Here is a 14015-nt window from a genome sequence, read left to right as displayed (position 1 = left end):
AAAGAAACAAAGAGTATTGCCTGGCTGGTTGGATAAATTGTTGAGAACAGCGAATGTTGCTGGTAGCAGATGGTGTGGTGGTGGAGTTTCTGCTACCTTATTGCTTTCTTTTTGTAAGTCAGAACATCAAAGGCACTGGAAAGTCAAAAGGGTTATCTCATGCTTCCTGTATTCAAAGAATTCTCATCTTTTACCAGAGAGAAGCAAAACACAATACCCTATTGTATGTTGCTACATTTTTCAGTAGCTATCCACCTTATTGATAATCCTAACATGAGTTTCTCTGTTTCCCAGAAGGAAAGACCTTCTAACCACAGCATACACTCACGTAGTTTTGCATCAGATCTGGATGGGTTCTCTCAATTCCGTCATCCAGGATAGTGACCACAATGTTCTTTCCCGTGTAGCCTCTCTTCCAGGCTCCTTCAATATTCATGTCAGACTGGCAGGGATGTGTATTGTCACTGCAGTGCTGAAAGAAGAAGAGCATGCTGCAAGATTACTAAATAGTGAGGAAATGGAAGAATTACCTATTTCTTTCTTTCGTTTTTTTTTTTTCTCTGCTGCCCAGGCTGGAGTGTAGTAGTGTGATGAGCTTACTGTAACCTCAAACTCTGGGCTTATGGGATCCTTCTCCCTCAGCCTCCTGAGTAGCTGAGACTACAAAGGCACACCACCATGCCCAGCTTTTAAATTTTTTGCAGAAACAAGGTCTTGCTTTGTTGCCCAGGCTGGTCTTGAACTCCCAGACTCAAGTGATCCTCCCACCTCAGCCTCCCAAAGTGCTGGGATTACAAGTGTGAGCCACTGTGCCTGGCTCTACTTCTTAAGATAATGCATTAAATTGGCAGCAATTTGGCACATTGTCTACTAGTGTAAAAACACAGATCTCCAGCATGAACAAGGGAAGACAGGAAGGAAAGATGTGGGAAAAGCAAGTGAAACAGAAATCTCTCCGCCACCAGCTCTGACCTGTTCTGATACCGTAAGTCTTTTGGAAAAGCATAAACTAAATAAAGTGTATCTCAACAGCAGAAAAATGGATGTATCATTTTATTGTTAACATGTTTTAATGACATACAAATAGGCATCATAGCATCTCATTTATAAATCCAAACCATGTCACTGAAGAAAATATACTTTATAATTTCTCAACCACGTGCCTAGAAGCCCATCCAGCTACAAATCGAACCACTCAGGCAGCTTCTCTGTACAGCAGCCAGATGTGTGCTCCTATGAAAAACCCATGGGCGAGAAAAAAATAACAGGTTCTCCACACTTCTTTCACTAAATTAACAATGGCTATTGTACCATAATTTGTAGCCAGTAGACAAATTCATCCAGCACTATTTTTTTGAGAAGGAAAAGAAGAACAGTGCCAAGTCCAGAAAGGTGCCCTACACAGGACAATGTGTGTGAAGGCTTTGAGGGGAAGGCTGTAAAACATGGAACCTGAGCTCATTATATATAGTAATTTCATTCTGCAATGGCTACAACATACAAACATATTGAAAAACAAATTAAGGCAGCAGCTTTTCCTGACATAATTTACTAGCATTCATCTAACCCACACAATTGTTCCTTTAAAGTCCGACTCTTTGAAATATCCCTCTGTGTGATGTTGTTTTCCAGGTTCTTAAGACTCGGGAGAGGAACAAAAGAGGAGAGCTGTGCTACTACATAATTCCATAGTAACACGAGCCACCCCAGGTCTTTCCCTATTCACTACTTTCTTCCTGCTTTGTAACAAATAGTTCAGCATATCGGGAATGGAAGAGAATAGAAGCATAATATGCTCTAAATACAATGGAGACTTCACTGCCATGGATTCACTTAACACACACGTCATTGAGTACCTACTATAATTAAGAAATTATAAAGTATATGTTCCTCAGTTACCTGGCTTGAATTTATATGCTAGGGTATGGCTGTGCGCAAGGCAGATGAGATCCCTGTCCTAAAGGCGAGACACAGAAGATAAGCCACCAAATAAACAAGACCATTCAGAGAGCTCCCTGTGTTTTAAAGGCTCTTTGTGTTTTAAACACTGTGATATGATGGTGAATGCTGAGGGATCTGAGTACACCACTTTAGATGAGATGGTCAGAAAAAAGACTCCAGTCTCTGCAAACGTGAAATGTGAGAAGGAGTTGGTCTGCCCAAGAGCCTAGGGACAAGTGTCCTGGTAGAGGACACAGCAAATGCAAAGATGGTAAGGCAGGAAAGAGTTCAGTGTATCAAAGAAAGAGAAAGAGGATGGGTAGGATGGGTATTGTTGGAGCTTAGAGAACAGGGAGAGAATGGCACAGAAGGCAGAAAGTTAGAAGCGGAGGCATGGTCAGATCATTCAGGGTGTTGTAGGCCACAACTCGGCTTTTATTCCAACTACATCCTAAGCAGAAGCTCCTTTCCAAACCTCATCCCTTACAGGTGCTTCCAATGCCTCCGAAATAAATTTGTTAATTAATTTATTCCCCAAATGAGACTGCCTTTTGTTGAGTGTTATAAATACACTTGAGTAGTTTCAAAGATTCATTCTAAGAAAGGGTGCACCCATGTTTTTATGACAGACAACATTGATTTCCTAGAGAACAGGGGCTTCTACATTTTTATGAACATTTGTATCTTTCCCCCATCTTCCTGACTTCTTTCTGGCACTTGAGGCCCTGAACACACACTCTCTGCTATTCTACTCTACTAACCCGAATTCTCTCTCCCTCGTGCCTTCAGTTTTCGGGGCCCAGCTCTGGACCTACCTCTTAACACATAGCCTTTTTCAGCCTACTTGTCTTTTTCTCTTCTCTGAACTTAGAAATACACCCCCCCAACCCACACCCACACACACACTTTCTCTCTCTCTCTGTGTCTCTCCCTCTCTCTCTGTTCTATGCAATCCAGCACCGACCCAGTGAATCCTGCCAAACTGTTGTTGACTGTTGAATCTTGGGTGTGAATTTTGTCTCCCTGACTGTAAGCCCTTAGAAGACCAAGCAATAAACTAAGTCTGACCTAGGATTTCAAAAATATTGGCTAATTATATCCCAAAAATGGGGGCATATTCTCAACTTTATTTCCACTATGTGTACTGCTCTGACTTCTTCCAAGACACACTGCCAGCAAACACTTGGTTAACAAAGATTGATTAAAAAAATAGTGTAGATTTCTGAAATGCCTCCGTTTTTCAGAAGCCTCATTCTGGCCAAGAGTTTTTGGGCCTGTCCTCACCACATATTTTAATTTAACACAAAGCAACCTTGACAGGTTTTTATTCCATTCTCCTTTCAAAACCTGCCGTGGCCACCTGCGGTATCGATTGTGACATGAAGTCATGTTAATGTGGCCAAGAGGTGGGCCGGAGGAAGGAAATGCACAGGAAATGGGTAACCCACAAATGGGATAACCGGCCTGGAGTGGAGGGATGCTGCCTGAAATTGTAATTACGAAAATTGAAGAAAACCAGCCGTCTACGGAAAACATGTGTGTTAAAAGTGAAGCAACTAGGTTCCTTTCTTCCACCTCTGCTTCTGTTGAATCTGACTTTACCATTAAATATTCTTGTACCACCTTTTTGCTTGTTTTCTTTATATACATCACCATGGTAGGAGGTGAAAAAGAAGAAATATCCAACTGATGCTTTCATACGGATAATCTAATATAGCAAGCCACCAAAATACAGATGACAAAAAGGAATGTTAAAGCCTAGGGTGTCTTTTGCAAATGTGAGTAATAAGGTGAGAGGGCATTTAAATCAGAACCCTGAATCCTGAATGTGGATCTTCGACTTTTAATGCATTTCAAGTGGCCCAGGCTTCCAAATATGTTTCTAATGTAGTTGTTTCCTATACCTCAAGAATCCAGAGACCAAAGGCTATGGGAAATACTGATGTCACCCAACACTGACCAGAGATGAAAATGAGTTCATTTCCTTAACCGCCTAGTTGAAATGGTCTTTAAACTAGGCCCTATTTACTTGCCAGGAATCTATGTTACAGCAGCACCCAGAGGCAAACGGAACACATATTAGCCATGATTCCCTCATACATCATCAACCATGGTGAGAAGGTCTCTGCCAGAGCTGGAACTAAAGAAGAGTGTCTAGAATTGTGTTACCACACATGCAGCCTACAGCCTGGTGTTCACCAAAGGGGCCGGTCAGAAATTTCCAGCATATTTGAAGCTATTGAAAACCACATATGTGCACAGTATATGCAAGATAAATATTTATAGTAAATGTAGGTATTTTCAGTTCTGAATAATGCACTGTACTTCAGTGATAGTCTATTAGGTATTTAGAAATGACACTGGACACACAAAATGGAAAATATCCTTAAGAAACAACCATTATCACAAGGTCTCCACTTTCTTATCCATATCAGCTTGTACTTTTTTAGGAATGAAATTTTAAAGACATTGTCCAGTGAGTTCGAGAAATGGCCTTTTCCATACCAGGGTTATGAGCTATTCTGCTTATAAACCACTCTGGGTGTATCCACTTCTCTTGGGTCTTCATAAACATCTCACAGCTCAATGAAAGATAGTTTATACCCCAAATAAATACCTTCATTATGTTCTCATCATCATTATTTTAAGACTGAGGTGGGAGGTGCTGGCAGGGTTTATGGGTGGGAGGGCTTATGGTATTATATTTTTAAAATTTCTCTAAGTTCTGAGGGTCTCCAATGAACTGCCAATTTAAATGCTGTCAATAATCTGCTAACAATGAAAACATCTGTTGTTCATTATTATCGATAGAGTGGCTTATAAGACTTCATCTCCGACTATACAACATTAACAAGAAAATAAAATTAAATATCCAAAAACCTGCTTTACAGAGAAATGAAGACATACATCTAATCAACTAGGTAAAGGGTACATATACTCGAAATTCTTTGTAAAATTTGGAGTTCAGGAGTTGTTGGAAGTTAAAAAAAAAAAAGAATTGATATTCCTTAAGTGAAAATATAACTACCGTTTACTAGGTCCTTACATGGCCAAGCATTTTACTAATCACTTTATCTGGATTACCATCATTTAAAATTTACAACAACCATTTGCAAGAGGTACTTTTGTCATTTGCTTTTAACAGATAAAGAAAATGAGACTTAATCAGCCTAGGTAACCTTCCAGAATTCAAACAGCTGGCCAATGTGAAATTAGGATTCAAACCAAGCAGTCTGACACCACAGCATACGACTATGTAACTCTTGTGTTAAAACTAAAACAGAAAGGGCTTAGAGCAGGGCCAAAAACAAGCAAATTCAGATGAGGGTAGATAAGGAGTAGATAAGGCGCGGATGTCGGAGAAAGGTTCCAGTAAAGAAACTCAAATAACAGAAATCACTCTGGCCTTAGCACTTTGATGAGTACATTCAAGTGATAAAGTGGAATACAGTTGTTTAAGACCTTAGAGACCTAATTTTTCCTTATTCCATTTATTGCATCACATCTTTCTAGAAACACCAAGTTTATATTTGAAAATTTTCAGCAACAGGAAGTTCACTTCCTTATTAAATAGGCAATAAAGTGCTGGTAAATCAGTTCTTTAGAATAGCGGTCCCCAACCTTTTTGACACCAGGAACTGGTTTTGTGGAAGACAATTTTTCCACGGATGTGGGGTGGTTTCAGGATGAACCCACCTCAGATCACTGGGCATTGCCTTAGATTCTCATAAGAAGCACGCAACCTAGATCCCTCGCATGCGCAGTTCACAATAGGGTTGGTGCTCCTCTGAGAATCTAAAGGCGCTGCTGATTCGACAGGAGGCGGAGTTCAGGCGGTAATGCTCACCTGCCACTCATGTCCTGCTGTGCAGCCCGGTTCCTAACAGGCCGCGATCAACACTGGTCCGCAGCCCGGGGCTTGGGGACCCCTGCTTTAAAAAACAGCCCTTATGTGTTAGCGTTTCCCAATTTCCACAGTGTAAATACTCACATCATGGCTAGTTTTAAACTACCACAACTGCAAAATTTCTAAATGTGTAACAATCAGTGTTCATGACTTACAGAAGGTGGATCCAGGGTACCACTGGAAATAGCCCACTATGGTTAGTCCTGCTCCATTTCTGATTAAGTCATGCCTTCCAAGGGATCTGAAATCTGCTTCTCAGTACTTGGGAACTACCGAAGGCTCCGTTCTCCCCTTTGCAGTTTCAGATAATAGTTTCACTCCCTCACACATTTTTTTTTTTTTCGAGGAGACCTTCTTTAACCTTTCCCTCTCAAGATTACCTTTTAAAAATGAACATTTGACACGTGTGAGGAAGGCCGTAAGTTGATGGGTTCTTTTTGAGGTATATGAAGTAGAGATTCGGTGCCTCCAACATTGCAGGTGCCTTTACAGATTCTTGGAAATACAAATCCAGGTAGTTAAGTCCTAAGATGTTTATTACAATACTTAACGAGTCAATTTGATGGACTTCGAACCCTTAGTTATCACACACACACACACACACACACACACACAATTGCCCCCAGACAAAACAGATGCTCTGTCCAATTATTCAGAGGATGATTATTCAGTCTGTGGATTATCCAGAAATCCCATGGAAGCCCAATACATTTCAACAACACCAAATTCAGCAGAGCAGATAAGGAGGTGAGCTAAAGGGAATTGGGCAGAGGAGAATTTGAATTCTACCTCTGCTACTTTCCAGCTGTATGACTTGAGTGTCAAGTCACCAAATTCTTAAAACCTCATCTGTAGTTTGAACACAGATAATTGCTATAAAGATGAAAGAAGATAAAGTACGTAACAATTGGTTGCTGTTATGATCATGCTACTGTTGATGGCAGCACCTATATAGGGGCAAAGCCTTCTTATAATTTAGGGAAGAAAATTTTAGTTTTTTTAAAAAAGGAGATTGATTATCATAAAATAAGGAGAGGATGATTTTCTTCATTGTCTGGAGAGATAGACTGGCAAAGTTGAAAGGGCAATTGATCATTTGTAAGGTTAGCTGGATGACCTGAATTATTTTACATTTGAGGTCGTGGGCTGGAACTGGGAAATGGAGCCCGGGGATGGGGTGCACAGGGAGGAAACAGCATGCAACGTCCTTTTGGCACACTGGCCAAACGTTTTTGGTATCCTGTGAATCATCCTTTTTACTCCACACATTTATACCACTATTCCAACTCTGCTAGAACCATGGTCCCCATCTACTATGATACAGTCTTGACATAAGATCATTTCTCAGTTAGAAATGTTAAGAGTGCCAGACATAATGCCAAGAGAACATCAGAAAATAGTGGAGGTTGGGAGAAGAAGGCTGTGATCTACAAGATATGCTTATAGAGAGGAAAGCAGAATAAATCCCGTTCCAAAATTCTACTCATAATTGAGGGTTAAGAAATCAAAGCATAGAAGTCAAAGTATAACTGGATGGTCTTTAGGTTTAGTTAAGTGGATGGTGTTTCTCATTTGTACATTTTGTGACCCTCTTTGAATCTTTCCAAACCTGACCCATCGTGCATTAGAAACTTTCAGTCTTAAAACCATTTAACAAAATAAAAACCAATAAACCAAGAAACACACCTTGTGTCACCTTTAAGGAATCTTTACAAGTCTCATATTAGTGTATGGAGAACTGGTTTCCACTATATTACCTAGCCGTGGTGCTAAACCATGTTTTATGCTTCTAAAACTTAGCGGGCATTTCTGAGGCACCAAGAACAAGCTTATCTTTTATATGTATAACTCTCTGGAGCTGCCAGGGTTCACACCAATCTCAAGTACCTCAGTTCAAAAACCTGAATCAGGCTTCAGAAATCTAGGTCTGAAACCATTGCCTCCATCTCTATTGTCACTTCTCCCTCTCACTTACTACATTCCAATCACCATACTGGCCATGACACTGTCCCTATTGTTAGGTCCTTGAACTCTAGTCTATGCAACAGACAAGCAATTGCAAAAACTTGTTCATGAGTTACAGAAAGTGGATCCAGTGTACCACTGGAAACAGCCCACTATGGTTGGTCCATACCTTTACCAAGATGGAACATATCCTCTCCATCCCCCACTTGCCCTCTGGCAATACATGTTAGGTATCATTAACACAGTTTGTCAGGATACTGTGGGAACATGGAACCCAATCAGGGGGAAGTGTAGGAAGGCTAAGAGAACTTTCTTAGAAAATAACATTTAAACTGAGCCCCTAATACAAGCTGACTAGCCAAAGGGCAAGTCAAGGATGAAGAAGATATGTTCCATCTTGGTAAAAGTATAAAATAATCATAGAGAGACTGGAGTGTTAAAGGAACTTAAGACAGTATAGCTGGTGAATACAGGTTACAACAAAAGGTGAGGTGGGAGATGAGAAAAATGGGAAGAGTTGAGGCTGGAGAGGTGAGGAGGGTGTGGTTTGCTAAAACCACAAAAAGCTCACTAATGTTTAAGGTTATCAATCTAAGGGAAGTTGGCCAAACCAGATGGGCAGGAGAAAATCCGTGCATCAAGTTGAAGCTGCTTCTCTGAGAGTTGGCTGTATAACCAGGGAAGAAAGGCAATGAGAACACCTAAATTTGTCCAGTATATGATTCTAAAGCAAATTCTAAGATCCCTGGGCATTCCATTGAACATTCTTTTCAATGAAAGCCCAGTGTTTTTCTGCTCACCCATCCACCACTCTTCATATTAGTCATCTTTGGTTATATATGTGTTTTATCTGCCTAACAAAATTATAAGCCACTTGTGCTGTATGATTATTATATCTTTATAATCTTTAAAGTTCATAATAAAAATACTCAATCATTCATAAATCAATATTTTTTGAGAGGGTGTGATGGTTAATTTTCTGTGTTACTTGACTGGGTTAAGGAATGCCCAGAGAGCTGGTAAATAGTATTTCTGGATATGTCTGTGCACGTGCTTCCAGAAGGGATTAGCGTTTGGATAGATGGAGCTAGTAAAAGAAAACTGTCCACACAATGTGGGTGGGCATCATCTGATCTGTTGAGGGGCGGAATACAACAAAAAGTCAGAGGAAGAGTGAATTTGCTTTCTCTGGTAGAGCTGAGACATCCATCTTCTCCTGCCCTTGGGCCCTGTTGCTCCTGTTTCTCCTGTCTTCAGATTCAGACTGGGACTTACACCCTTGGCTCTCCTGGTTCTCCAGCCTTCTGGGCTTGGACTAGAACTACTGGCTTTCCTAGGCTTCCATCTTGCAGATATCAGATCATAGGACTTCTCAGCCTCCATTACCACACGAACCAATCCTTCATGATAAATCTCTGTCTCTCCCTCTCCCTCTCTTTCTCTCTCTTTCTCCAGATATATATATAATACAGGTAATATATATAATACAGGTAATGAAGGTATAAATAAGATCTAGAAATCTTCATCTTCTGCACATTGACTCATGATGGGGCATTGCCAATGTAAAGGTCTAAGAAAGAACATAGGGAATGTGCAGGGAATGAAGCCTTCACAGGGAATTCTATGAGAAGAGAAGACATACATATGGGGTTGTTGATTATTCTAATATGCCACTAACCAAAGTTCAATCCTCCTGGCAGAAGAAGTCAGAAGGGCGGTATCATAGCGACAGGTGGGCTTATAGGTCTGGTGGGAAATTTCTGCTGTCAGGAGGAGCTCAGGGATGCAGAAGTTTGTTTGGAATAACACAAGGCATGACAGAAGCGAATACTGTTCAACTCTCCTCTGGTTTTGGTATATAGTTCAACTTGAATATTGTTTCCCTTTTGAGGTCATGCAGCAATTCTACCTAAGTTGAGAAGAAATTCAGTTTTGCCAAATGACTTTCTTCCTGGCTATGAATCAAAAATCAAATATTTCTTAACACATTACCCTCTCACACAAATTGTGCAATTAGTACATTAGTTAATCGTGTTTGCTTATGGATGATCTCAACTAAAATGTTTTCCTTAAGTGCTTATATGCCAAGAAACAATTCCTATGCTGGAGCTCATAAAAATAAATTTTAGAAGCAACTGAGCTGTATTATTTAATAATTATGGGAACATGAGCAGTAAGCAGCTCTCATTCTTTTCTAAAATGTAATTTTTTTGTTTCTATTATTTGCAAAATTCTGCTTGCATAGAACTCTTCACCCTCTCGGTCCCCTCTGAGCATAAATCTGCTGAGAAACCTCTGCCTCCTCTCTATTCACTGAGGTCTCAGGAAGCGGCACTCATAGAATGGAGTACTTTTTCCTTTTTAAAAAATGAGTAGAATGTGGTGTGGCTTGGATAAGCACAACCAATGGGCTTCAGTTCCCACTTCTTTTATTTCTTCAAAGTCAAAAAAAAAAAGTTGAGAAAAAATTATGGGAAATAATTTTTTTTCTAATGTTGGAGACATATAGGGTCAAGGAGAGGGAATTTAAACATCATTTGAAATTACTGAAAAACAACTTTATTAATATGTCATCTTTCTTCATTTATATTGCTTCAAAAATGACAATAATCTCATGAAATACAATGGCAGCTATTTTTTAGGTGAGAAACCAATCCGTTTTTCAGTTGAACAAATCAAGCAGCACAAGGTTATATTTATACAATATCTTCCCAAACCTTCATTCATTCTGCAATCAGCTTTTGACAACATAATCATTATCTTTTCAATGAATGGGTGAATGGACGAATTAACAGACGGACAGAAAGACAAATAAATAGAAAAGCAATACATAATTTACTCTCCAAGTCCTATCACATTTCAAATTCTCACAAATTTTTACTGAAGGCTACCTCTCTTTCCAGGACTCTGCAGAACTTCTGAACGGTAAAAGCCGCTTCAGCTTCCTTAAGTCAACCCCTGAAACTCCCATAGATAAGATGCTTTCAAGGGACATTTTCAAAGCCAAGTCACACAGGTGGCATGTACATGAAAAGAAGAGGACACAGACGGATGGAAGAGGAAGAGAGGATCAAATAAATGCACAAAACAATGAAGCTGTGCACATTCAAGTGATGGACACATGATCACTAAATATTCTTGGCCCCTCCAAGAACAAGAACCACTTGATATTTCCTAGCAAAATACAAGTTTAACCTGTTTAAACTCAACAGACAGCAGCAGACTTTTGGTATCAAACATTAACAGTGGTCCCCTAATTAGTCTCAAATTAAGGCACTAAGATGGATACCTTAAAGGACAAAAAAAGACTTATTAGTGTATTGACATTATATCTAAAAATAAAGGGGATGCAGAATTTCAAATGGGTCTTTCCAGATTTTTTTGGCTTTGCTCCTCTCTAGATCTATGAGATTACTGGCTCAACTTTTTGAATATTCTAACAGTTCTAAAGGATTTTTGCCATGCCCTGTAATAAGTTATTACCCAAAATACATTTATTTCTATAAGAAATCTGAAGCAATTGTGGTATGGAAGCTCAGAAAACAGGGAGTAATATAAAAACAAGCAACCATATCAGAAGAGGTAGGGTTTCTTAAGACCCACATGGACCATAAGTAGTTGGAGACAAAATCTGAATTCAACTTTGCTTTCTTGCCAACACACTAGCCCACTGTGACCCTCACAAATCTTTTCTTTTTCCTAGTAACATGACTTCTTCAGGTATAACTCATCGTTATGCTTTTATATAATCAAAGAGTATGTCTAATACACATAATGACCTCAAATAAAGGTGCGCTGCTTAGAAAAGGAGAATAACTTAGTATCAATAGTTGAAGTTTATATTGCCAAATTTTTGTTTTTCCCATATTGCACAAGCCAACTATCCCAAAACATAATAGCCAGAAACAATAATTTATTATTACCACTCACAGTCCTACCTGTTGAGTAGGATCAGCTGTGTGGTTTTCACTTGGGGCCTCCCACACTTTGCAGTCAGATGTCCACTGGGGATAAAGCCATTTGAAGGCTTGACTGACATGGAAGTTAATATGGCTTTTTCATTCATGTGAACACTAAGAGAATTTTCAATCTGATGTGTACGATTTAGTTATTAATGTGTGTTTGTCATAGTTGAGTTATCTGAAAGTCCTTCTGAAGGACATATATCTATTGCATAATGGTTTATCCCATAATAGCTAGAAGCAATGGCAGTTACATTACAGTTATACTACATCTGTAAACTGTCGAAACGTGTATTCATTTGCTTGTGTGTGTGTTTATTTTTTAAAATTTCCAACCGTGCTTATTCAATGCCTTTTAGATACTAAGTCTACATCTGGGAATGAGAAAACACACGATCTAGTCTTCATAAAGGTGATATTCAAATTTGGGCAGATGGATACTAAACAAGTAGGCAAATAAGACAAACTATAATTAGAGATCATGGTAATAGTTATGAAGGAAATAAAAAAGAGACCTTGCATGACATTAAGGGAAATGTATTATTAAATTTATACCCTGAGTTCTTTACAGTTTTTCTGTTACTGAGCTGACATTTATTCAATAAACACTGAAACTTCATTTTGGAAAGAGGCTTTTATAGGCATCAGGCAATAAACTCTGGCCATGGAAGGGCAAATCAGAGCAAAATTGAGGTTCCCAACCTATTGTCATTTAAAATTTAAAAACAAAACAAAACACATTTCCACATTTCAAATAAAAATTTAAAAACAAAAAAATTACTTATGACAAAAACAATCCACACTGTGGTATGTGTGATGTTTAAAGAGCATGATAATATGCTATTGCTATGATGTATCCACAGAAAAATAAATCTACTTACAAGGTAAAGGAAAAACCATCTCACTTCTGACAATCAGCAAAATCAGTTCTGATAGCTACTAAAAAGACCACTTTAATATCATTCCTTTTAGGCTGAATAAAAATAATTGTCCAAATCTACCTGACATCTTTGCTTTTATTGTCCACTTGAAGATGTAAACTAGTATAAAATCTACAAAGTTGCTTGCAAGGAAAATGAAACATTTTGCTTGGACAGGCCAATAATATGTCCAGGGCTTCTTGCACAGTGGCAAGTAGCAGAGGCTTCAGAAAAGATGAAGGATCCCATAATGCATTTGATTGGCCACTCAATAAAGGAACCTACAGAGAAGATTGCCTCTTCGACCTGGTGAGATTATCTCCACACCCTGGAGTATAATGAGCAAGAAAACAAACTCATTTTTATCCTCCACTAGCAAGCGTAATTGCAAATGTTTTTCTTATTAATAAAAAATGTCGAATCCTTTCAAGAATCTAACCAAGCAACTTGCTTTAATAGCATCCAACAGAATTTCTTGTTAGAGAAAAATAATAATTCCAGAAAAGTCACTATCCAAACACAGTGACACATCTTCATGTATAGAGCAAGGACACTGAACTTTATAGTAACTCCTAAACTCTTACAGTGGCATATTCAAGGTAAACTGGAATACTGTTCCTGTAACCTAAACCACATTTTTTCCATTCATTAATGAAAGGAATAACGTTAACACAATTAAATTCAACACTAGGGTAGCAGCTTTCCACAGCCACATTCAGCAGCCCACATACATATTTTAGAACATAGTTTTCCAAGCATGTTGTCTTTTCTATCTAATTAGTAAGCTCTTCATGGGTAACTAACATAAACACCTTACAGACAATCAAAGTCCAAAACATCCTCATGTCTGACAGTGGTATGTTTTCACTGATTATTTAGAACAGGGCTTTCCAAAGTGGAAAAAGTGGAGAAAGGTGTTGAAAGATGTTAAATTGGAGTTACAGAGATCCAAAAAGCTGCTCAGTCGACACAGCAGAAAAATGCAGCCCTTTCCACTTTATTCTCCAACACCTTATTTTTCATTAAAAGGGAAGAAAGGGCATAGTGAACAGTAAAGTGATAGATCACAGTCCTCCAAAGATTCTAACTAAGACAAACAAAAAATAAAACTTCCTTTAAAAGGATGTGTTTAACCTATAAATTCCTGAAGTTACTTTCTAGTGAGAAGTTTGTACCATTAATAGTTTGGAATGTTTTTAGCTGCAAGGAAAAAAAGCCCCAATTAACCATCATCAGAAAAAGCATTTAATTATCATCCAGTTAATCTGAAAGTTGGTGGTTCCAAGTTAATGACATCATTACGGAACCAGACTATTTTCT

General features: G+C 38.8%; 1 protein-coding gene across 2 annotated transcripts in view; it reads right to left on the bottom strand.

The window, feature by feature from the left end:
• The window catches only part of PCSK5 (proprotein convertase subtilisin/kexin type 5), a 461615-nt gene that overhangs the window by 328543 nt on the left and 119057 nt on the right, over positions 1-14015 (bottom strand). For both annotated transcript variants that reach the window (XM_034967553.4, XM_024930148.4), the window contains exon 4: positions 329-472. In XM_034967553.4, the coding sequence (XP_034823444.2) occupies positions 329-472 (144 nt within the window). The remainder of the gene's footprint in view (positions 1-328; positions 473-14015) is intronic.

This window comes from Pan paniscus, chromosome 11 (genome assembly GCF_029289425.2).
Source record: "Pan paniscus chromosome 11, NHGRI_mPanPan1-v2.0_pri, whole genome shotgun sequence".
Taxonomy (NCBI): Eukaryota; Metazoa; Chordata; class Mammalia; order Primates; family Hominidae; genus Pan; species Pan paniscus.
Note: the sequence above shows the minus strand (reverse complement) of the source record. Positions and strands in the feature narration are given on the sequence as shown.